Genomic DNA, 22160 nt, shown 5'->3' with positions numbered 1-22160 from the left:
GCCAGGGGGTGGGCATGATGGGGTTCGTGCCCTTATGAGAAGAAGAGAGACCAGAGCTCCCTCACTTGCTCTCTTCCAGGTGAGGACATAGGGGGAAGATAGCCATCTGCAGGCCAGGAAGAGGGTTTCACCAGGAGCTGCATCTGCCAGCACCTTCGTCTTGAACTTATCAGCTTCCAGGACTGTGAAAAATAAATGTCTGTCATCGAAGCCCCCAGTCTGTGGTGTCTTGTTACGGCAGCCCAAGCTGACTGACACAGGCCCTTCCCAGCTGCACTGAGGTGTGTCCTGGCCATTCTCTGCTCTTCTCAGGTTTCCCCTGGGAGGGCTGTGTTCTTTTTGTGGTGTGAGGATGCATGAGTGGCAGGGGAGACACACCTGTGATGGACAAGAACGGGAACCATTGGCCTGCCAGGGCCTGGCACCTCAGCGGCTGGAATTGTGTTGAAGATTCTCCGCCATGAATGTGACCCAGGCACCAGTGGCTGAGGCTCCCCGTGCCCCATTTCTCTCTGCTCCTCTTGGTTCCAGGAACAGTTAGTATCTTCATCTCCCCACCTCTCTGGTCCCCTCCCACCCCAGGGCTTTTCTTTCTGCATCAGCTCAGCAGCATCTCCTCAATGCCTGCAGCACCATTGCTCCCAGTTCAAGTTCCTGAGAGAGAATCTGATTGGCTCAGCTCACCACACTGGCTCAGCCTGCTGATTGGCTGCTGTTGGGGCAGGTGACCCCACTGGGCCAATCAGCTTTGGCGTGGGGCCAGTCACATGGTTGAAACCTGACGCGAGGGGCAGAGGCAGTTTCGCTCGGAGGGGATGGTGGGTAAGCCGCGCTCCATGCCTTGGGACTCCTGGTACAGCGCCCCCAGGGGAGGGGGCAGAGCTGGCACTAACCTTTGGTGCCTCCAGAGCTGCTGGGAGCCTGGGTATTGTCCCAGGGGAGATTTATTGCCCAGGATTAGAGGCTGGAGCTCACATCTCATAAGATCTGATTCCCCAGCCTCCCACTACCATTTGGTGAGCTTTAGACGGGAAGAAGTGAGAAAGCCTCCCCGTCTCTTAGCCTTCCAGTTATTGGGCCTCATAGAGCAGCTGGGCCCTCTGACCCAGAGGCAGAGGCTGACATTTCAGCCAGGGAACCTGAGCAAGGCCCTCTTTGGTAGCAGCAGTACAAAGTTATTCTCTTTGTTCGCCAACCTTCTGATAGCCCTGAGCTTCCAGAGAGTCCTGTGAATTGTTCCGGCTTGGTTTCTACTGCACCGAGGGGATCAAGGGTCCCACCAGCTTCCTCATGCTTGGGAAGGTACAGCCCAGGAGAGGGTGCCATCCCAAATCTCAAGCAGAGTGTTAGTGGCTGTGGTGACCACCATAGAGGACCGCCAGGTGGAGTGGCCATTCAGTAGGGTCACAGGTGGCAGAGGCCGGGTGAGGAAGGAAAGAACATGGGGACCAGACACTTTTGCGACCACACGCAGGCACACTAGTTAGTAGCGGAGGGATATTCTGCGGCGGTTAATTTTTTTAAAGACAATTTATTTTTCAGAGAAATTTTAGATTTCTAGAGAAATTGAGAGGAAGGTACAGAGATTTCCCACATGCCCCCGGCCCCCACTCACATGTAGTCTTCCTGTTAACATCCCTCTCCAGGGGCATACTTTTGTTACAACTGATGAACCTACATTGACACATCATAATAACCCAAAGACCTTAGTTTCGCTCAAGATTCACTCTTGCTGTTTTACATTCTGTGAATCTGGACAGATTATAATGACATGTGTCCATCATTACAGTGTCATACAGAGTAGATTCACGGCCCTTAAAGTGAAGGTGGCTCACTTTCAGCATTCAACCAGGGGCAGCTTGAGCCATGGTGAGTTGGTGGAAACATAATTCCACCTGGTAGTCACAGGTGGGTGAGGACTTGACCTTTGAGTTAAAAAGGAAAAACAAAATTTTCTAAAAAGGAGGGCTGACTGAAGGAGGTCGCTGGGAAGGTGCTGGGAGATGTTTATGCCTTGTCAGGCTTCAAGTACCAGGGGATGGGACTGCGTGGGGAGGTAATTGATTGATTTTCTTGAGAGTAAAATGAGTCTACATAGAACAACGGAGATAATCCATTGAGCACCTGCTACAGACCAGACAAGTGCAGAGGTCTTCCATCCATCATCTTATCTGATCCTCACGATGTCACCGTAAAGTGGATCACTGTCCCCATGTCAGAGAAGAAGGAACTGAGGCTCTGCGAGTCAAGAACTTTCCCCAAGGTCACACAGAAAGTGCTGAGTTTCTTCCTTTCTGATTTAGAAGTCTACAGAAACAGTGGACTTCCTTCTTGAAGGGATAGATAGATACATTTCTTAATTTTCATTCTTGGCACAATTAGTCCATCCTTCAACCAATGAGAGAGGGAAAGTGAGAGAACTACAGGTTGCATGAGAGCTAGGGTCAGGGAGACAGGACCTGTGCAAGGTCTTTTCCACAGCTGCTTCTAACACAGGATTTTGTGGCTCCTTCAGGCTGTCACTAGTTTTGGAGTAGCTTCATGAGAGAGCTTCCAGCAACAACCAGGCCTCCAACCACAGGCATAGTTCTCATCAGGAAGTTCTCTGCCTGAAAGTGAGCAGCCCAGGTTCAGAGTCCACAGCAAATGCAGGCAGGTTCTCCCTCCCTCCAAAGGGGCTGAAGGCCACACTCACTATCTTGCCCTCCCCAGGGGCCTGGCCGCTCTGCTCCCCTCCTGGCTGGCCAGCCCAGAGTCCTCTCTTGGAGGATGCTGGCCATGTCCCAGCAGCCTCATTCTTTGAGAAACAGAAGTTGTGACCACTTTTTAGTGGTGGGCTTGTCTGGATTTCTCCTGACAACTGGCAGGATGGGGTGATGAAATCCTTTTGTGTGACCTTCCTGAGTGGGGCCATTTGTTCCTAACTTGGGATGGATAGGGAGGAGGCTTTGTGCCTGCGCTCCTGGGGCCAGAGCCCTGGGGGTAAAAGTGGGAATGACTGTGTGGTCTGGGTCCTACCTGGGCTCCACCTCTGCAGAGGGAGAGTTGTGGCAGAAGCTGAGGGGAGACTGGGAAACTATGGCCAGAGGATCACTGTGCTCTGTGTACTGTTCCCAAGTGCAGCCTGGAAACTTCTATTTCCAGCCCCACCTCAGCCCTGAACTCCAGACTCACACGTCCAACTGCAACTCAACACGTCCACCTGGATGTCTAACTGATCTCCTCAAACCCCCTCCTGGGCATCAAATCCTTCATTTCCCTCCCCAACCTGCTCCCCCTGCCCTCACCCTCCTCTCTTCCAGGGCCGCCATCACCCAATCACAGATGCCGAGAGCCCTGGAGGTGCAGTGGGTCAGCAGAAAAGAACAGGGACCACTGGGGTTTGAATCCTGCTTCTGCCTCTTACTAGCTATGTGTTTGAGGACAAAAAACTCAGAAGAGGGGAAGGCGGAGGGGGTTAAAGCTGTGCCCATGCTCTGCCGGCGTGGCTCAGCAGTTGAGCATCGACCTATGGTCCAGGAGATGGCTGTTCAATTCCTGGTCAGGGCACATGCCCGGGTTGCAGGCTCGATCCTGGGTGGGGGTCATGCAGGGGGCAGTCGATCAATGACTCTCTCAACATTGATGTTTCTCTCTCTCTCCCCCTCCTTTCCTCTCTCTGAGATCAATAAAGATATATTAAAAAAAAAAAAAAAAAAAAGCTGTGCCCTGATCTTACATAACAATGTTCTGGAGTTCTTACATAGGCCCACAGACCTTGAGCATCTCTTGCCTGAGTGCTCTCTGGGGACTTAGGAGACCTGCCATGGTCCAAGGTTGGCCCAGACTTTCCTGACAACACACTGGGGTATCCAGAGCTGCCTTTAGGGTGGATCTTAGAGGCAAAGGATCCTAAAGGAGCTGGCCAGAGCCCCAGAGGTCGTCCAAACATCCCCTCCTTCAGCACATGAGGAAACTGAGGCCCAGAGAGGAAGGGACCTGTCCAGAGACCCTGAGTAGATTAGCAGCAGATGGGAGATTTGCTTTCAGACGTCCTGGCTCCCAGCCTGTGGGACCTGAAAGCCCAGTTTTAATCATTCAGAGTAATTGTTCCTTCTGGGTGCACAGCTCTGTCACCCCCATCCCAAGCAGACCTCCAGCAGGGAGAGGGAGCCTCTCAGGGAGGGCCTTACCTGCAGGCTGCGGGCCTTGCCGTATCTCAGGTCGGTGACAAAGTGCTCACAGTTCCATCGCAGAACACTGTACCTCATCTCCTTACCAATCATCTCCTTTGCAGAACTGAGAATCTTGTTCACAGGCTGTGGCTTGTACTTGTGGTCCAAGTGGTTGTTGACCTGATAGCGGTAGCCTCCCGCCACATCCTTCAGTAGCTCCCTTTTCACCACCCCTCCGTTGCTCAGAACAGAGATGCTCGAGGAGCCAGCCCCAGCATATTCATCTGGAATCAGATACAGCAGTATCAGGAACTGCAGGGGAAGGCGAGGCGGCGAGCGAGAAGACCAGGACAGGGAAGAAGGGTGAAGGGATTACGTTGTTGAGCTTTGGTGTCTGTCCCTTCACCAGTGAGACTGGAGGATTCACAGATTGTGCTTTTCGCAGCTCTTAAGCTGTGAATACCTTTTAAAGTTAGTGGGTGTTGCGATGGCCAGTGGCTGCCGTTGTTTCCACCATGTGAATGGACATCATCTTGCCAACCAATCCCTTGTTAGCCATTGTGAACAATGATAGTAAATGGTATTTGTTATTTGTTCATCTTTGACACTTGTGAATTTCAGAAAGAGATCAAAGTTCGTTTAGTTCCCACTGTGTTTCAGACACTCTGCTGTGCAAATTTCATATATTACATCATGTATTCTCCTTTCCAATGTCATAGTAAATACTATCATCTCTATTTTACAACGGTTATGGGACCCTGAGACATTAGCACACTTTTCTGGCACGGCTCTGGCCACATGGAGAGTCTCCACCGCTTCCAGCTGATGGAGTCCAAATTCCATTATAAATCGAATCCAGGTTTTATTTTCTAAGAGGAAGAGTAACTAACGAGCACCCTAATTAAGCTGCTCATTTTGTTCTTGGAGTCTAAGGGCTGATGTTTGCAGTTAGAGCTCCCCCTTTAAGAAAAATGATCTGCACACTCAGACAACAACAGGACCCGGGTCCTCATAGTCTCTCTTTCTGTTCCAAGCCTCCCTAATTGTCGTTGGGATTTGGAGGGTTATATTTAATATTTACCATAAATTCAGACATTTTTACAGCTCTGGCAAGGTAGATGATAGCTTATAGAAATCTGAGTAGACACAAGAAGATTATTCCGATCTTGATGATGATTTCTGCCCAGTGAGAATGCAAACGCTTGGTGTCCAAGGTTATGGTGCCATTGCTCTGCAGGACACCAGCCACTGTGCAGCCCAGGTCGCAGTCTTACCCCAGCGCTTTTCTTTCATTAACGATACATATCCGTGTGCTGCCTCCGTTTAACTGGCTGTGTCATCCTGCTTCTCCTGCTATCAATGAGCTAAAGGTCCTAGGTACTCTTATGTGTTTGTATGAGAATTTTCTTTGTGATGGGTAACCTGGGAGAGCTACTTCTGTTAAGGGGTCTGAAGTAAAGACTCTCAGGACACCTTGTTCTGTGACATCATGTGAACACACCGGACAAGCCCTGAAAAACATTCTCTTTCTGAGGCCGCAGATATTCAGAGACATTGCTAATTCAAGTGAAGCCAGTCTCTGCAGGCCCAGCTAAATGCACGGAGCTGGAGAGCTCCGAATGCTGACACAGCCCCCTTTGCTGGTGCCCACAGACCACTTTCCCTGCTTTGCCAGCACCTGAGTGACCACTGAGATTACTCAAAGGGATACGGGTGTACGGTGAGCTCCAGCACTGCTCAGGGAGAAACCAACGCGGATTTCCCATGGTGGCATTTGGCTTTGAATTGCTCTCATTAAGTTAACAAATCTTAGGGAAATTATACTTTCAATAGGCCTTACCTGGAGGAGCCAGGTGGATCACATAACCGTCTCCCACATAGAGGGCCCAGTGGGAGTAGCCAGTGCGGAAAATCTCGATCAGATCCCCAGGCTTGGGTTCTTCATGAAGCTGCAAGACAGAAAGCCAGGAAGCTGTGGACAGACTTCAGGCAGCAGCAAAGGCCCTGGCTGGGGAGCTGCAGCTCGGCCTGGGGACCCCATGCTGATGTTCATCCCCTGGTGAGTGTGTGAGGGAGGCTCTTGGCCCCTGGGAGGTCCTCAGCCTCCTATAGCTTCTAGAGGTTGCCCTTGGGCAACCGGAAGCCTGGAATCGGGTTGCCCTGAGGCCTGGAAGCCTGACAAAATGACCTTGTGTCCGATGTGCATGTTATGCATGCTTGTGGGTGTGTATGTTGTGTGTCTGTGTGCACTGTGCATATGTATGTTGTATGTGTTGTGTGTACATGCACACACACTAGGATGCCGGTGTACTGTGAGCGTGTTGACACAACAGCCTGCATGAAAACCCCTTCCCTGAGGCTGGGGCCCCAGGTCCATCCTCAGCAGTCAGTCAGGTGAGTTTGAGCTTCTCTGCCCTTTACACACTGACCCTCATGCCTCTATCATGCCTTTTGCCCTGGCTGTGCACAACCACAACAGGCACCTCCTCACTCTCTGCCTCCTCCAGCCCCGAGACACCTACCCAGAGATGCTGACCTGAGAGACAGGAGCTGACAGCCTCCGAAAGGGACCCGAGGTTTCAAAGGGGCGCTAGTGGGGCTGCCCAGCTTCCTGCATGCGGAGGGGCTGACACATTCACGCAGCGGGCTCTGCTGGCACCCTTCCTACCATAATGCAACCGTCCCACAGCCCAGGGGAAGGACGCAGCACCCATTTGCTCGGGAGAAACTGAGGATCAGAGAGGTGATGGTACTTGCCCAAGAACTCTCAGCTGGAAGCTGCTGCCCCGAGCATCTCCTCCGCGTCTCTTGCTGGTCCTGTTTCCTCCCTCCCTCTCCTTGCGCAACCTTTTCCCTGGTCATCAGTGTCCCCACCCAGGGCACTGCAGCTTTGTGATTTGGGAATTTTTCAGTTTTTCTTTGTCTTTGTGCCTGACCTCAGCAAGTGACAAACCTCCTGCAACCTCACCCCAAGCCACCCATCTGAGACCAGGGGTCAGCTTCCCTTTGCCCTCAGTCCATGTCAATATCCAACAGCGACAATGACCCTGGAAGTTTCTCCTGAATTCACTTTCTTGTCCATCTCCCCCCATGACTGGGTTCAGGGCAGCCCAGTTCCTGATTATGTGACCCCCCACAGTTTCCTGAGCAACCCCCAGCCTCCTGTCCCTACACTTCACATCCAGTGTCCCTAAAGTCCCCATCTGGCCAGGACCATCCTGGCCTTAGGGCACAGGCATGCCCTTGGGCAGCTTGCAGGCCCCTCCTGCCAACCCTTCCTCGCCCTCCCCCCCCCCCGCCCCCCAGGCTGACTGAAGGACTTGCCCTTTCCCTCACCACACAGCTCACTCCGCCTCTGCTCCCCGGCCCAGCCCCTTCTCTGCCCCCCTTCCCCACACCCACTCCTCCCCTCCCCCATCAGACAGACACCCCTCCTCTGAGAAGCTGCCCTGAAGGCCCCAGCCTGGCTCAGCTGCCACTCTCTGGGCCCGGGCCCCCGGCCCTCCACCTCTCCCCACATGGACCATGTTCTGCTGCGGTTCCCTGGCCTGCCTGCACCCCGTCAGGCTTTGAGCTCCAGTCAGGGGGGTCCCGCGTGCTCGGCCTCCCTCCCTGCATCCCCAGGATCCTGCCATGGGCCTGGCTTGGAATAGGAGCGAAGGCACTGTGCGGGGGAAGAGCTGGAGGACCAGGGGGGCCAGGACTCAGGCCAGGGCAGGCCCAGAGGGGTTCTCCTGCCGGGGAGGGGGGGCTTTCCGCCCTGAAACTAAATGTGGGCCTGAGTCAAGGCCTGGGCTGTCCTGCAGCGGGGGAGGGGGGGGAGCTTGGGCCCGCCTGGGTGAGGAACCGGTTCCCAGGGCAGGGGTGCAGGTGGATGGCGCTCTGGCATCCACCTGGCGCTTTTGGCGGCCAGCACAGAGCTGCACCGCCCCCAGAAACGGGTGGGGGTCGGGTGAGGGCCCGCAGCAGGGAGCTGTTTGCGGGAGCCCCTGCGGTGCCACAGCGCCCTGGGGGAGAGAGGGGGCTGAGGGGGCACCGAGCCCCACAGCGGCTGAGGCAGAGGCAGCAGGCCCGGCCCCCTTCGGTCCACACCCCAGCTTCTTCCCCGGCTCAGGCAGGCAGGCAGCCCAGACACCCACACCCCCCGCAGGGCCCCCGGCCCGCGGTGCCAGGTGCACAGAGGAGGCTCGCTCTGCGGGGACGCCCGCGTCCTGGGGAAGAGAGGCTTCTGGCCAACAGCCGGCTCCCACCAGAGCCATGGAGGCGGCTCTGGCCTTAGCAAGGTCAGGAGCGCAGCCTGGCGGCTGCATTCATAACAGGGCCACTGCCCCATGCTGTAGAGCCGGTTCTGGAAAGTTCTGGGGGACTTACCGAAGCCATTGCAAGCCGGGGAAGGATGCTGGTGATGTGCACCTGGTGGAACAGGTTTTATACCCCAGTTGACAATTTTACTTTCTCTTTCCTTTAGTAAGGAAATGACCGAATTCAAAATATTATTTTAAAGGGAGGCTCAATAGTTCCTTAAATGGACAGGCCAATGATTACCAACCTCAAAACATGGAATCGCTGGTATTCAAAGCTGCCTGGAAGCAGTCAGAGTAGGAAGGAAGCCTTATAATGTGCCCCTGTCCTGGACAAGTGTTCCCACTCCTGGAAGGGACGGCACGAGAGCCTCAGAGCTGTCAGCCCCCGGTGCCCACATCAGCCCTTGTCTTGTTCCAACTCCTTGGAGCACATGAGCCACGGGGCAGGCCAGCCAGGCGCTGTCCTCCACGGGAAAGCTTTCAGAAGGAGGGTGCCTTGGATCTTGGGGATCCCAGGAGCTCGTTGCTCTTAGGATGCATGTGGCTGTGAGAAGCGGACTTTATCTAACAGGGACTCCAACAGTCTGGACGCCCACTGTCCCTAGAACAGGAGGATGGGAGGCAGGTGACCCAGGTTCAGTTCAGCAGGTCACCAAGGCCCCCAACGACCCAGGCTCTACCATCATGTTGGTCCTGTGTCTGCTCTGATGGTCGCTATGGGCACTGCAGCCTCAAGGGGCACATTATTTCAAAGCAGTAAAGAAAGACGCTTTTCTTTTTTTTTCTCTTTTTTGCAGGGAGAACATCTTTGCTGCGATCCTCTAGCTGTCTTGTTTCCACCCTCCCCTGTCTAGAACTGGGTTCCATTTCCACTGCAAACCGATCATAGGCAAAGGGGAAGGGGCTTCCCTGGCAGGCTCAGGCCACTCCCGGTGACTCAGTGGGATCTGTGGAGGGACTGCTGCTGCCCAAGGAAGAGCAGGCTCTGTGCTCCTGGGAGAAGGTGAGCGACAGGGGTGCGTGTGGCAGTGGGGCGTGGGTGGGGGGAGATGGCTATTGACTAAGCAGCCAGCACATAAGAAGCACTCACCTGCTTCCATCCACTGTCACACAGCTTTACTGGGAGACTACAGAGAGGCTGGGACCAGTTCTCAGACAATCAGTCTGGCTCCCTGTAGGATCTGGCAGGAAAATGGGGTGAGAGCCCCACTGGAGTCTGGAAGGGAGTGCAGCAAGCTTGAGAGTGTGGGCAGAGCCCCCCATCCTTCCATCAGAAAGGGCTATGTGCAAGGGATGCAGGAAGGGCACTGCCTCTCCCTACATTACCCCCTGGCTCCCAGTTTCCTTGACTAGACAGCTCCACACAGTGGCCCAACGACCACTGGCTCCTCTGGCCAGAGTGGCTGGGTGGCCTTCTGGGCAGCATCCGCTCTGTTTCAGAGTGAGCTTTATTCCTGAAAGGAGTATAAGAGTCACTGACCATTCACCTCCCTGCATTAAGGTCATGTTCAAAACGGAAAAAGAAAATAGTGAGCTGCAAGGTCTTGTCTCTTTCAAGGAGCGTCACTTGGAGATGACACATTGCCTGCCATCCCCTGGTCTTAGTTACCTCCTGTTTAAGAGTGAGGGCTTCACCTTACTCAGCCGAGAGGCAGTGAGTGTGTGGACCCTGAGCTCCCCAAGGGGTTGTGACTCAGTCATCACAGGCCCAGCTGGAGCCGCTGTTACTGGGCTGCAGTTTCTGAGGCCCGGCTTCAGGTTAAACGTTGTCAGGTGGGGTCTGCAGCCCAGCTCTTTGCCTCTCCCCTCAGCTGCTCCCCTTGTGGCGTGGCATGTGGGCCATGGCCCTTGCACACCTTCCTGACTTATTTCCCCCTCAAGGCTCTGCTGTTGGGTTTGATCAGCACTTGAGCAGTCCTTTGCGTACATGCACCCTGAAAAGAGGTAAGGATTCTGTTTCTTATTGAGTTGTGTACCCTGTGCTTTTTCAAGTTATGGTCCCTTTCATCCAAGATGCCAAGTTTATGTAACATTATTCACAGTATTCCCTGTAATCTTTTTTTAAAATCCTCACCTGAGGATATTTTTTCCATTGCTTTTCAGAGAGAGTGGAAGGGGCAGAGAGAGAGAAACATCGATGTGAGAGAGATACATTGACTGGTTGCCTCCTGTACTTTCCCCAACCGAAGCTGGGGACCGGGGATGGAACCTGCAACCCAGGTATGTGCCCTTGACTGGGAATCGAATCCGAGACCCTTTGGTGCGGGAACTGACGCTGTCAGCAGTGGACGAGGGGGTCTCTGGCTGGGAATAACCTTTGGCCAGAGAGAGTACTCTGCGCCCCCACTTCTTGCCTTGCTTGTAGGAATGAATTCCAACAAGAGACAACCAATAAGAGCAAAAGCAAATGAGGGTTTATTTGTAGGAAAGAAATACACGCAGCCAGGAGCTGAGCAGGCAGCTTAGCTAGCTGAGATGGAACCCCTGCCCCGATATTTGGGAGTTTAGAGGATTTATACCCCTAGGCTGGACCGCCCCGAGGCAAAGAGCAAGTTACCCCCTCCCCAATGTCTCAAAAAATGTATGTTTAAGTTGCAAGGCTCCTTCATCGAGGTGCTATGCCACCGGTGAGACCACATCCTGGGGGCTCTGAATCTCTCCTGCTCAGGTAGGAAAGATCTCCCGCCACCTCCATTGCCTGTTTTCAGTTTGTCCCATCTTGCACTTATTTCCTCCAAGCCGCAGCTGCCTCTCGAAGCCTCTCCCAGCTCACCTCTATCCGCTACTCTAACATAGCCATTGAGCCGCACCAGCCAGCGCCCCTGGAATCCTTGATGCCCGCAGGTTCTGTAGTAATATTGCCTGTTTCATCCCCAGTACTAGGAATTTGTGTCTTATCTATTTTCCTTTGTTAGCTTTTCAAAAGTTTGTCGACTTAATTGAACTTTTCAAAGATCTAGCTTTTGTTGGTTCGATTTTCTCTCCCTTTTCGTGTTTTCAAGTTCGTCGGCTTCTGCGCTCTACCATTTCCTTCCTTGCGCTTGCTTTGGTTTATTTCCCCCCCTCTTTCCAGGTCCTTGGGGGGGGAGCTGGATTGATAGCGGGATGCTTCCCCTCCCCAATGTGCATACTGATGCTACGCATTTCCCGCTCACTGCCGCTCTCCCTGCATCCCATGAATGTTGATCTATTGTATATTTATTTCTGTATGTTTATTTGTATTTGGCTCAATTAAACAATTTCTTTTAGGGCTTCCTCTGGCCCATGGATTATTTAGAAATATGTTGCTTGGTCTCTAAGCATTTGAAGATTTCCCTGTTACCTGTTTTGGTTTGTACTTTTACTCCATTGCTGTCAGAGGACACACTATATAATTTCCATTTAAAAAAACTTATCGTGATTTGTGTTTTTGGCCCAGAATGTGGTCTGTCTCCGAGAGTATTCCATGGGTGTTTGAAAAGAGTGTGAATTCTGCTCTTGTTGGGTAAAGTGTTTTTAAAAGGTCCATTAGATCAAGTTGTTTGATGGTGTTTTAGGTTCTCCTACACCCCTGCTGATTTGGTGACTAGTAGCTTTATTACTTGTTTAGAGATGTGCTATCAAAGTCTCCAATTACTTGTGAATCTGCTCCTTTCTCCTTTCTCTTCTATCAGTTTTTTACTTCATGTGCTTCATGTATTTTGAAAGCCTGGTCTTGCTTGCACACGCACTTGAGGTTGTTATTTTTTCTTGGGAGATTGACTTTTGTATCATTATGGAATGTCCCCCTCTCTCCTGGTCGTTTTTTTCCCTCCGAGGTTGACAGGATCTTATATTCATATAGTCACCTTGCTCTTCTTTTGGGTCATGTTTGTGTGGGGCATTTTAAAAATCCTTTTATTTTTCACTTACAAGTATAATTAATGGTGAATATTAATGGTGAATGGTGACTGTCTTGTAGACAGTCATGTTTATCTCTTTTGTCAATCTCTTTTAAAATTGGTTTATTTAGCCAATTGTATGTGGGAAAGGCCAGCAAACAACAAACAAACGCTGAAGGGGTTGGGTAGCAAGCTTCCCCAGAATCGCAGAAATCCCCTTGAAAACGAAAGAAACCTTTCTGCCAGGAACTGAAAACAGGTCCTTATCTTTCTGGGAAGCTCGCCCGCAGGAGGGTTATGGCCTTGAGGAGAAATGCGAAGCATCAGCCCAGAACAAAGGCACTTGTTCCTGCGCGTTTGACAGTCTCTACTGATCACTGTCTCTCACACCTGCCTTTCCGTGGCTCAGATAAAAGCGGCTGGGTGGGGAGCAGGGTGGTGGCAGGGCCCCCAGAGCCTCAGCCCTCTGCCTCTCCACCTAAACCCTACATTCTCCGGGTCTCGAGTTTTCTTCGCGTCCCGCGAGCACGACAGTTGGCGCAGCGAGCAGGGTCCACAGCGAAGGTCTCGGTGGGTAAGTCACCGGGAACCCGAGAGGAAGACGTGCGCTAGAGGAAAGCGAGGCTCCCGGGAAAGAGGAGGCAGAGTCCTGGGGAACCCCCCATCCGCCGAGACACAGTCCACGAGATTGTTACCGAGCTTGCTGGCCAGCTCGGGGGTAAAAGTGAAAGAGAAACAGTTTAAAGAGTTACTCATGGCGGTAAAAAGACAGTGTTATCGGTTTCAACCGAAAGGTAAACACAATTAAATCTGAAAGTATGAAGACAAGTTATGCGGGCTGTTAGGAGAGCACAGCAGTTAGGGGACCCTGCTCCTATGGGGGTACGGTCATTATGCAATTTCATCTCCACAGCAATTGCCCGCTTTCAGTTGACTCTGAACACAATACAGATTATGAGAGGCCTGTTTTTGAAACGGATAAACAAGGGAATGTTCTATTGGGAAACTACAGATCGGGCCCCAAAGCCCGGGGCCCAGGGGAAAACAACGTGGCCTTTCACCGATGCCAACCTCAGGGGGAGTCAGTTACCCTCCAGGCCCGCGCCAGTGTTTCAGAACCAATGCCTGCTGCCCAGGGGCGCGCTGCCCTGGGCCTTCCTAGTGCACACGTCACACTAGTCCCGGGTGCAGGGGTTCAGAAGTTGCAGACTAATGTGTTTGGGCCTATTCCTAAAAATACTGTAGGACTATTGTTAGGTAGAAGGAGTTTGACAACACGGAATTTTAGTGCACACTGGAATTAATGATTCAGACTATTTAGGTGAAATCTTGGTCATGATTAGTGTATCTAAAACTACCAATATTAATGCAGGGCAAAGGACTGCACAATGCTTATATTGCCATATATTAAAGGGAAAGCTGGGCCACTCCAAAAACAAGGAGGGTTTGGAAGCACAGGCAAACAGATCTCTGGCATACTGTAATTAATTAAATTGAGGGTAAATAACAGGGAATTTGAAGGACTGTTGGACATAGGAGCAGATGTGTCTATTACAGCTTATCAGAATTGGCCGGAAGAATGGCCTTTGCAAACGGTTAGGGCTCAATTTACTGGAATCGGCACAGTAACCAATGTATAGCAAAGTACTAAAGAATTACAGTGTGTCGGGCCAGAGGGACAGATAGGACATTGTCAATTTTATGTGGCTGAGATTCCTTTAGATTTGTGGGGAAGAGATTTGTTGGCTCAATGGGGAGCCACTTTAGAGATTCCTATTATATCTAAGTCTGAAAGACAGCTCATGCTCAATTGTCATAGTTCTGCAGCCGGAATAGCTTTTCCAAATTTAGAGTAGGGGCCCCTGTACAGCGCTTCGCTTTACAACTCAAATGGAAAACGGAAAAACCCGTCTGGGTGGAACAGTGGCCCCTTCGTCAAGAGGAATTAGGAGCGCTGCATGACTTAGCACGGGAACAATTACAAGCTGAAGATATCGAACCTTCCTCTAGTCCTTGGAATTCTCCTGTGTTTGTGATAAAAAAGAAATCTGGAAAATGGAGAATGCTGACTGATCTTAGAAAAGTTAATGAGTGTATTCAACCCATGGGTCCTTTACAGCCAGGCACACCTTCACCAGCTTTAATTCCACAAAAATGGAGTATCATTATTGTAGATCTAAAAGATTGTTTCTTTACAATTCCCTTGCATCCCAAAGATAGAGAAAAATTTGCCTTTACCGTCCCTACACTTAATAACGGGATGCCTAATGAGAGATATCAATGGAGGGTTTTGCCTCAAGGCATGTTAAATAGCCCTACAATTTGCGCACCAGCCCCTACAAAAAAATCAGAAAAGCTTATCCTGATAGTTTAATCTATCATTATATGGATGATATTTTGTTTGCTCATCCAGAAATGCCTGTTTTACAACAGATCTTTAACATGGCTCAGCTCCTGCTGAGCCAGAATATGGGTTAATTGACAGAATATGGGTTAATGATAGCTCCTGAAAAGGTTCAAACTACAACACCCTTTAAATATTTGGGTTAATTAATTGAGTCTACTACTATCACACCTCAAAAGGTGACCATTAGAAGAGATAGCCTAAAAACGCTCAATGATTACCAAAAATTATTAGGAGATATCAATTGGCTACGACCAGCCTTAGGGATCCCTACATATGCATTGACTCATCTCTTTCAAACTTTAGAAGTCCCACCAGAACTAGATAGTCCACGGGAATTAACCCATGAAGCAGAAAGGGAATTAAAGTAGATCGAACAGCATGTTCAAAGAGCTCAGATACATCGTATAGAGTCAATGAAAAATTTCCAGTTGCTAATATTTCACACCCCACGTTCTCCTACAGGATTGCTACTACAAGCTATGAATATTATTGAATGGGTATTTCTGCCACATCGTAGTCAGAAGAAAATGGAAGAGTATATTTCAAAAATATGTTATATAATTATCCAGGGTCGCAATCGTTTTAAGAAATTTAACTGGGAGGGACCCTGACGTAATTATTGTGTCATTCATTAACGCACAAATTCTAACATTGTGGCAATTACATGAAGATTGGCAAATTGCCTTGTCTGATTTTCTTGGAAAAATTTCTAATCACTATCCCAAAGATAAATTATTTCAATTTCTAAAGAAAACACAATGGATATTATCTACTAGAGTTCAAAAAGAACCCGTTAAGGAACCTACATTTTATACCGATGCTAATAAGCCTGGAATGATTGGGTATTCTGGGGAAAATATTTCCCGAGTAGTAAAAACCTCTCTAACCTCTGTCCAGCAGGCGGAGGTATCAGCCATTATCCTATTACTGCAAGAGCAAAAACAAACAATATAGTTACTGACTCTCAGTATGCTGAACTCGCAGCTAAACATATAGAAACAGTCACTATTACTGAGGATTCCTCACCAATTAATTTGTTATTTTTGCAACTACAGCAGTTAGTTCGTGCACGTAAATGCCCACTCTATACAACCCATATAAGGGACACACACGACTCCCTGGACCGGTGGCAGCAGGTAATCATGAAATAGATCAGAAATGGATTGGCTCAGTTTTAAAGGCCACAAAGGCTCATGCCTTACACCACCAGAATGCAAGGGCCTTAAAAGATGATTATTATATTTCCTGGAGGCAGGCTCGTCATATTCTGCGTCATTGCCCTATCTGTACACAAATCCAAGGGCCGCGAATGCCAGAAGGCGTAAATCCTCGAGGTGTTGCTAGTAATGATTTGTGGCAAATGGACGTAACACATTTGTCTGACTTTGGAAAGTTGCAATATATACATCATACTATAGACACTTATTCTGGATTAACTTGGGCGACCCCCTTGCCTAATGAAAGAGCTGATGCTGTTATAACACATTTTCTTGAGGCTTTTGCAGTGATGGGTCTTCCTAAAGCCATTAAGACAGACAACGGACCTGCATACCTGGCAGGCAAAACGCAACATTTCTTTTCTAAGGATCATATACAACATGTTGCAGGCATTCCTTATAATCCACAGGGGCAGGCAATTATTGAACAAGCTAATAGAACCCTCAAGGAGATGCTGCGAAAACAAAAAGGGGGAATAGGGACTCAGTCACCTAGACAGAGAATTGCAAGAGCTCTCTTTACTATCAATTTTTTGAATAAACACACTCAGGGTGCTACCGCAGCTGAAAAACATCGGACTCGCGAGAGTTCTCCGGAAGTACATCAACCCGTATTTGTAAGAGATGGTTTAACAAATACCTGGATCCCCACTGAAGTTTTGCGGTGGGGCCGTGGTTATGCTTATGTTTCCACAGGTCAACAGAAGTATTGGACGCCCGTAAGGGAAATCAGGATTAGACATGAGCAAGCGAAGGAGGAGTGAATTTAACAACTTAACTCGAAGCATGCAGAAGTTAGATCTTCATGCACAAACCATCACTGTCCCTTTGCCTCAAACACAAAGGGCTACGGTTCCTACTTGGGGCCAACCAAAGAAGATGAATCAGAAAGCTGAACAAGTGTTGCAAGAGGCCGGACAGCCAGTGAATGCAACGGCCCTTTTCCTTGCCGTGCTTGCTGTTATTTCCACACAGGTAACGCCTATCCAAGCAGAAAACCCCACTTATTGGGCATACGCCCCTAATCCACCCCTAAACGGGGGAGTAGGGTGGTGGGATTCTACTGTTCCTATTTATACTAATGAAACATCATGGATGCCAAGACCTTTTGATACTCGAGGCCCAATAGCTTCTCATGAAGAGGGGATGATTATTCCCTTTTATGAAGTAGGAGTAGAGGGTCTACCATATGCATAGGAGTTTCTGAGCATTACTTAAAAGTACAGACTGCTGCCTAGGTGTCTATAGTCCGAAATTCTACTTGATTTTTCTAAGACGAAAAATCGAGGAAATTCTTTTTACTCCAGGGAAAAACCTTTAGTGGCAACATCAGCAGCAGCGGCCTGCCCTCTCCTGAATGGCCACCATGCCGGACCACTACGGCAACATCTTGGAGCGATTGGGTACATTGGGAACAATGTAGAGGTGAAGTAGCTCGGGTTCTTATTAATACTTCCTATGGGAGTGTCATTGATTGGAGCCCTCATGGTTCTGCCCGAGCAAAGGGTCAAAGTTCAGACTTACGGTGGCCTTCTGATGGTCAGGGTAATATATCTACGCGTGCCAATGGCACCATCCAATGGCATGGGGGGGCATGTCTGCGAGTGCTCCACATCTAATCGGTGGGCCCTCTCAGTCCCACCTATGGAAGCTGATGAATGCATTAAACCGTGTGTGTGCTTGGAATGGGAACATATGGCGAAACATTACAACTAATCGAACTCAGTTACAATTTACAAGGAACTAGACGCGTTGGACACAGGCTTGTGTCTGATTGCCATGTCTTATAATGATTGGGCAGGTATTATGGAATTCTATTAATTATACTCTAACTTGTCATAATTGTTTTTTATACATGTGTGAATTTCTCCACCCCCTTTAATAGTTCTTTACAGGACATTTATCTGCTGAAAGCACGCTCTGGGATATGGATACCGGTCCAACTGTCCCGTCCTTGGCAAGATTCTCCAACCATGATGTTGTTTCAACAATTGGTAGAATATATGAAAAGAGGCAAAAGAACGATTGGCATGATCATTGCCCTGGTCATGGGGCTTATAGCTCTCACTGCCACGGTGGCCACGGCCGGAGTAGCCTTGCACCAAAGCGTGCAAACTGCACATTATATACAACAGTGGCTACTGACTCTGAGCAGTTACGGACGTCTCAGAGGCGGACTGACTCAGAAATTAATGCTCGACTAGGGTTTAGAACAAGCTGTAGTTATGTTAGGAGATCAAATAGTTAGTTTACAACGTCAGCTGCACCTTAAATGTGTTTGGAACACGTCTACCTTTTGTGTCACTCCTATTCCTTGGACTCAAACACACTCTCCTTGGTCTATAGTACGAAAACACTTGATATACCACTCACATAACATGACTGAAGAAATTGGGGAATTACAAAAACATATTTCTACTACTTTTCAAAATCAACTACAACTAGCTTCTGGGACCGATTTAATACAAGGGCTGCAGGAAGGTTTACAAAAATTAAATCCTCTCAATAGTCTTAAAGCAGTGGGAGGAGGTGTGGCTGGAATTTCCATTCGCTGTTTTGCTTTTTGTTTCCTATACACAGTCCGGAGAGGAGCTCGCCAATCGCAAAACGTAATCACCAAAGGACAGCAGAAAGCAGCTGCCTTCTCTATCCTGCTTCATCAAATTCGGCAAAAACAAAAAGGGGGAAATGTAGGAAAGGCCAGCAAACAACAAACAGACTCTGAAGGGGTTGGGTAGCAAGCTTCCTCAGAATCGCAGAAATCCCCTTGAAAACGAAAGAAACCTTTCTGCCAGGAACTGAAAACAGGTCCTTATCTTTCTGGGAAGCTCGCCCGCAGGAGGGTTATGGCCTTGAGGAGAAATGCGAAGCATCAGCCCAGAACAAAGGCACTTGTTCCTGCGCGTTTGACAGTCTCTACTGATCACTGTCTCTCACACCTGCCTTTCCGTGGCTCAGATAAAAGCGGCTGGGTGGGGAGCAGGGTGGTGGCAGACAGGCCAGGGAACCGCAGCAGAACATGGTCCATGTGGGGAGAGGTGGAGGGCCGGGGCCCGGGCCCAGAGAGTGGCAGCTGAGCCAGGCTGGGGCCTTCAGGGCAGCTTCTCAGAGGAGGGGTGTCTGTCTGATGGGGGAGGGGAGGAGTGGGTGTGGGGAAGGGGGGCAGAGAAGGGGCTGGGCCGAGGAGCAGAGGCGGAGTGAGCTGTGTGGTGAGGGAAAGGGCAAGTCCTTCAGTCAGCCTGGGGAGCGGGGGGGGGGGGGGGGGGGGGGGCGAGGAAGGGTTGGCAGGAGGGGCCTGCGAGCTGCCCAGGGGCATGCCTGTGCCCTAAGACCAGGATGGTCCTGGCCAGATGGGGGCTTTGGGAAGGCCACCGTGGGTCTTGGGGAGACTGGACATGGAGTGGTAGGGACAGGAGGCAGGGGGCTGGTCAGGAAACCGTGGGGGCCACTGAGGCAGGGAGATGGACAAGGAAGTGAATTCAGAAGAAACTTCTAGAGTCAGCAGTGAGTGGACTTTGTGGTTGGATGCAGGTGGTGAGGGCAGCGGGGAAGTTGAGGAGGAAAGTAGGGGCGTGTGAGAGGTGGGTGACTTAGGATGGCCCTGTTGGGGACTGGGAAACCTGCATGAGGTGTTGGAACGGGGGCTGTCATTCCTCAGATCAGGAACATAGAAGGTAGAGGAAGAGAAAACGCATTAATTTAAAAAAAACACAACATTTTTATTGATTTCAGAGAGAGAGGAAGGGAGAGGGAGAGAGAGATAGAAACATCAATGATGAGTCATTGATCGGAGGCCTCCTGGACGTCCCCTGCTGGGGATGGAGCCCGCAGCCGGGGCATGTGCCCTGACCGGGAATGGAACTGCGATCTCCTGGATCAACCACTGAGCCACACCGGCCGGACAAAAAAAGCATTAATTCTTGCATCTGCAGTGAAACAGTGACAACGAGGAGTGGGGTGCAGAAGGGAGAGGCAGGGCCATGGGGTGCTTAGTGGGAGGTGTGGGCAGAGAAAAGACTCAGCTCAGACTTCGCACAAGTGGCAAGATGTGCAAGTCATCTCCCTCTGGGAACTCTGGCTCCTGCACCTGAACAAGGGGCTACTGTGCCTCCTCCTCAGGTTGTTGTATTGGCTAAAGGGCTGATGGCAGGTGACCACCCCACTGCTTACAGCTGTGTCACCCCACAAGGCCCTCGTCCCTGGCCGAGCTGCCTGTTGGTCACAGTAAGATCCCTTCAATCTCATCTCTCAGGACATCAGCTATGCGGCATCCCAGGCCAGAAGGGGCTCCAAGGAGGGGGCCCAACGTGGCCATGGGCACCATGGTCAGGGGCGTGCTGGGTCAAGGGTCAGTCTGCAACCAGAGAAGGGGCACAAGACTGACTTTCCAGTGTTGCCCTGAATGGATCCGGTGCTTCTACATTGGAAACATGCTGGCACATACGGTCTCATGAGAACATAGATGCAAACACATGCACACAGGCATGTGCTTGAATGAACGTGTACTCAGCAGACACATCCCCAGACGCTCCCCATTTCCCATGCCTTCTGAGGGTGGCGCCTCTTTCCCTGGTTCCAGCCTCCAGTGCCCACGCACGGGGTTCTGTGAGGGTGAGCTGCTGTCCTCGTGCAACAAGTGCTGGCATCTTGGGTTTCCCATGAGGTGATGAAGCTGCAGCATTGCTCCTTCCCCCAAAGAAGCCACTGTCTGGGGGGTGGAGGGGCTCAAGTTCATGTACATTTGGTTGTTCTAATGCAGGCAGGCTGAGCACCCCACCTGGAGACCTGGTTGATAATTATAGACGTGGCTGTGGGCAGTGGGCCGTCTACACAGGAGAGGAGATGTGGTCCTTCTGGGCCTGGCAAGTAGGGAGGGTTTTCTGTTCAAGTATCAGCCCTAGAGTTTAGAAGCACGAACGTGTGCGTGCTGAACTGTAATGTGTTCTTTGCTATGGGGCAGCTTAAATTCTTTGGAAAGAAAGACTCTGGACCTTTATTCTCTATCGGACTGAATTTGTTGTACAGTAATTGAGTTGCACTTTTTTGGGGGACAGGGGGTAAACCCCCTCTCTCATGTGTCCCAAACGGAACTCATTTGCAAAAGGTCCACACAGTGTCAGCCTGGCTCCACGGACTGAGGAGTCCTGGCTCCAGTCCACGTCCCAGCCGAGACTTGGATGCGCTGCTCACCCTGCCGGAGGCTCAGGCGACAGCCTTCTGAAGGGGTGAAAGGAGATGACGTGTCAAACACCAGGGGCCTGGCACAGAGGAGGGAGCTAAGAACCGCTGTGTCCTGAGTGACCTAATGGGTGGAGCAGAGGGCACCGAGTCACTGCATAGCACACACAGTGACTGGCAGCGGGAGAGAAACAGAAGGCAGGGCCCTGACCGGAGACGGGCCAGCCGCACAGCCTGCTCTTCCTCCCCCTGCGCTGCACCCGCCGCCCTCCCCCTCGAGGTGAGTCTGCAGTCTGGGTTCGCAGGGAAGGTCTTAAGCAACCCGGGCAACAGACCCCAGACTAGGATCCAGACCCCGGGCTGCGGTGAGAGCATCAGTTCTGCCAAGAAGGTTGTCGAACGGGTGGAGTAGACCCATGAACGTCGGTGAGCACGCTGCCACTGATCTCTGACACTCTCCCCACCGGTGAGATGCCTTTGGTGCATCTTACCGGTGGGGACAGTATCAGATCAGTTCTGCTTGTGTTGGGGGGAGGGGCGTTGGCAACATCAATGGGGCCAACAGATCATTTCTCACAATACCCGTAAGAGCCACCATTTATTGAGTTCCATCTCGGTACTAGGCACTTTAAGCAATTTCAACTCATAGATTCTCACAGCCACCGGCTAGGCCGATGTCATTTCCCATGCCTTTCCGCATGCGCACACTGGGTTTGCCCAAACCCAAGGCCCCTAAGCCTGTGAAAGTGTCAGGAGCTGAACCCAGGTTGATGTTTCTCCTCCCGGGACAGCTCTGTGCGCCCTGGGAGCTGCACTTCCAGGACCGTCAGGGGAGAACCCTGAGCACCTGTACTGACCAGGGGACAGAGAGCTGCTTCTGACTCCGGTGCCCACAGGCCAGCTCTGTGACATCTGACAAGTCTGCCGCGCCTCATCTGCCATCCCGTCTACGTCGCCGGGTTCTTACAAGAATGAAATGTGTGGGAAAGTGCCGGGAAGCGGAGACACACAGACCACGCTGATGGCCTGCTGGGCGGGGG

The 22160-nt window shown here is 50.9% G+C and overlaps 1 protein-coding gene across 1 annotated transcript; it reads right to left on the bottom strand.

The window, feature by feature from the left end:
- Positions 1–61: 61 nt before the first annotated feature.
- PLAAT4 (phospholipase A and acyltransferase 4) lies at positions 62–10387 on the bottom strand. Its single transcript, XM_087822300.1, has 5 exons — positions 10366–10387; positions 5995–6093; positions 4134–4438; positions 2425–2487; positions 62–106 (listed from the first exon to the last, which is right to left on the bottom strand). Exons 1-5 carry the CDS (start codon positions 10385–10387, stop codon positions 62–64), a joined length of 534 nt encoding a protein of 177 aa, XP_087678426.1.
- Positions 10388–22160: the final 11773 nt, after the last annotated feature.

This window comes from Miniopterus natalensis, chromosome 11 (genome assembly GCF_054644295.1).
Source record: "Miniopterus natalensis isolate mMinNat1 chromosome 11, mMinNat1.hap1, whole genome shotgun sequence".
In the NCBI taxonomy this organism is placed as follows: Eukaryota; Metazoa; Chordata; class Mammalia; order Chiroptera; family Miniopteridae; genus Miniopterus; species Miniopterus natalensis.
This window is presented reverse-complemented; position numbering and strand designations above follow the sequence as displayed.

Bases quoted from the DNA above. Each gene is read 5' to 3' on its own strand.
- PLAAT4 (XM_087822300.1), bottom strand. From the start codon at position 10,387: ATGTACGCAAAGGACTGCTCAA. The intron at 6,094-10,365 runs GTGCTGATCAAA...AGCTTCATGAAG, and splicing joins GTACGCAAAGGACTGCTCAA to AACCCAAGCCTGGGGATCTG. The intron at 2,488-4,133 runs GTCTGCTTGGGA...ATCCTGTGTTAG, and splicing joins GCTCCCTCTCCCTGCTGGAG to AAGCAGCTGTGGAAAAGACC.